This window comes from Sesamum indicum, linkage group LG5 (genome assembly GCF_000512975.1).
Source record: "Sesamum indicum cultivar Zhongzhi No. 13 linkage group LG5, S_indicum_v1.0, whole genome shotgun sequence".
NCBI lineage: Eukaryota > Viridiplantae > Streptophyta > Magnoliopsida > Lamiales > Pedaliaceae > Sesamum > Sesamum indicum.
Window position 1 is genome coordinate 11,566,285 of NC_026149.1, and position 3,177 is coordinate 11,569,461.

The 3,177-nt window shown below is 35.9% G+C and overlaps 1 protein-coding gene across 1 annotated transcript; it reads left to right on the forward strand.

Moving 5' to 3' along the window:
* LOC105162390 (probable sarcosine oxidase) lies at positions 320 to 1,735 on the forward strand. Its single transcript, XM_011080390.2, has one exon. The coding sequence runs from the start codon at positions 449 to 451 to the stop codon at positions 1,640 to 1,642; it is 1,194 nt and encodes a 397-aa protein (XP_011078692.1). The 5' UTR covers positions 320 to 448; the 3' UTR covers positions 1,643 to 1,735.

Consider the following 3,177-nt stretch of genomic DNA (forward strand, 5'->3'; position numbering starts at 1 on the left):
ACGGCGCGGGACTAAAAGTGTTAAAAAATTAGGGTTTTGGGACTACAAGTGTTGGCACTTAAAGCGCGGGACCAAAAGTGAGAATGACCCTATTTAGTGGGACCAAAAGTGAAATTTTGCCAAAAGATAACTACCCCACAATGAAAGGTTATAGAAAGTGTCAAACACTATTGTCGAATGGGCATACAAGAAATCTTATACTATAATCCAAGAATTAACATAAAATATTACAATATGCCTATAGAAGTCTTCTAGTCAAAGTTGCAGTAATCTTTTTGAAACATTGTTAATCCTAGCTTATATAGACATGATTATGACCCATAGATTTTGCTATTAATGAATCCTTAGTCATCTTTAAATATAATTAGCCATTTTCTTGTATGAATGGAAATGCTAAACCAACAACAATAGATTCCACTCCAAAACATCTCCCAAGAGACAGAGAGAGATGGAAAAATACAACCAACTGTTTGATGTTATAGTGATTGGAGCAGGGGTCATGGGCAGCTCCACAGCTTATCAGACTGCAAGACGCGGCCTGAAAACGCTCCTCCTAGAGCAATTTGACTTCCTCCACCCCCGAGGCTCGTCTCATGGCGAATCCAGAACCATCCGAGCTACCTACAAGAAAGACTACTACTGCAGCATGGCTTTAGAATCATCTCGCCTTTGGGAAGAAGCTGAGGCTGAAATTGGATACAAAGTCTATTTCAAGACCAGTCATCTCGACATGGGGCCATCAGACAGCGAATTTCTGCAGGAAGCCATTGCTAGCTGCCAAACGAACTCCATCCCTGTCAGGGTTCTCGATCGTAGTGAAGTGTTTGAGGAGTTTTCTGGTAAATTTCAGCCCCCTGAAGGCTGGATTGGTATGGTGACTCCACAAGGAGGAGTCATTAAAGCAACCAAGGCTGTGGCCATGTTTCAAACACTTGGAGTGCAAAGTGGCGCCGTGCTTAAAGACAACACAGAAGTGGTGGATATTAAGAAAGATCAATCCACAGGTGAGATCGTTGTCTTCACAAGGGCTGATGAAAAATTCCGGGCCAAAAAGTGCGTAATTACAGTAGGGGCATGGACGAGAAGATTGATCAAAACAGTAAGAGGAATCACCCTCCCGATTCAACCAGTGGAAATCGCCGCCTATTACTGGAAGATTAAAAACGGCCATGAAGACAAATTCACCATCGAGAACGGCTTCCCAACTTTTGGAAGCCACGGGGATCCGCACATATACGGCACCCCGTCGTTGGAATTCCCGGGGCTGATCAAGATCCCTATTGACGAAGGCGGCGCCTGCGAGCCAGAAGAGAGGACATGGGCAGCTCCACCGGACATGTTGGATTCATTGCGTGAATGTATTAGAGAACGATTCGGGGGGCTGGTGGATAGTAATGGGCCGGTGATAACCCAATCTTGCATGTATTCAGTGACCCCCGATAAGGATTATGTGATTGATTTTCTGGGAGGGGAGTTCGGCGAGGACGCGCTGGTTGCAGGAGGATTTTCCGGGCATGGGTTTAAGATGGCGCCAGTGGTGGGGCGGGTTGCGGCGGAGCTGGTGGCTAGTGGGACGGCGGAGGGCGTCGCTCTGACGCACTTTAGGATAGCCAGGTTTGAGAAGAACCTTAGAGGAAACTGAGTCATGATGATGAAGGCTGGCTAGATCACATCTAATTTTAATTCTACTAAAATTACTTATCAAATAAATAAATAAGATGGGTGATTTACATTATGTTTGGATTTGTGTTTTAGTTGTTTTGTTTTGTGTTTTGGAAATAGAGAGAAAAAAATAGAGATAAGTGAGTATGTGTTGAAAATAGATTATATGTTTGGATTTGTGTTTTGAGAAAATTTAAAATATTTTAAAATAAGTGGTGTAGATTTGATATTGGGATTTGGGAGACAAAAATTACTGTTCATTGTTAAATCATATATTTTTATATATAAATATGTATATATATAAGTATTTTATGTTTAATGTTGTACTTTTGGGAGACAAAAATTACTGTTTATTGTCAAATCATGTTTGTTTTATATTATGTATATATATATTATATATAGAAAGTTGAAAAATAGAAAAATACGCAGATAAGGTATAAAAATACAAGAACAAACATTGAGTGTATTTTATCTTGTCTCGAGAAATATGTATAAATACTGATATTTAGATTTTTATATCATGATTAAATTTATTGAATTTAAAATACAAAATTTAGATTTTTTAATATTAACTTTGTTGAATTTATTTGTATAACGTCATGCTTTCAGAATCCTCTACACTCCATTTTGTATTATTTTTCGTATATATATATATATATATTTAAATTCTTTTAGTATAAAATCTTTTAGAATTTTGGATCAGGTCCAAAAATCCTCCCACAATCTTCAAGTAAACCTACAAAATACAACGACTAAGATGCATTTTACCCCCTATATCTTGTTGACAAAAGTTAAAAACCTGATTGTATTTTTGAAATAGGCTAAAAATTGGACAAAATGCATAAAATCCTCCTGTATTTTAAAAGGTCGGCAAAAAGCACCTCCCTATTTTCAGAATAGGCTAAAACCCCCCTCATGTTTTGTTTTAGTCAGCGAAAAACCCCCATTCTGTTAGCAACTAACGGGAAGTGGAGAAGACGCACGTCTGCTGCGTTTGGTAGTTTTTTTCTGCGATTTAGGTTGATATTTAATGATTTTTTGGACCAAAATACCCCTCTATGGGTCTATATACACACAAAGGAGTTTTTTGCTTGTTTTGTGTATTCATTTTGTCATTTCTCACCTTAAAAAATAAATTAAATTTTGGCATATTAAATTTAAATTGAAATATTAAATTAAATTATATTTCAATTCAAATAATTTTGTAATTGTTAATTATTAAATCTAACTATTATTTTTAATTAATTAAAATATATATTTAATTACAATAATTATTATTATTATTATTAATTAGCCAAAATATTTAATTATTATAATTATCTAAAATATTCTTAATTTACTAAAATATATTTTAACTAATATAATTAAAATTAATTAAAAATTAAAAAAAAAAAAAGAAAATCTGGTATTTCGCCCATTTTCGCTGAAAACTTCGAAACAATTTTCCGGCGCCGTCCGGACGAATTTTCGACGCCTAATGGTACCATTAGAATCCTCTCTTCAAGACGAACATTT

Coding starts and splice junctions, on each gene's coding strand:
- LOC105162390 (XM_011080390.2), top strand. CDS start 449: ATGGAAAAATACAACCAACTGTTTGATGTTATAGTGATTGGAGCAGGG.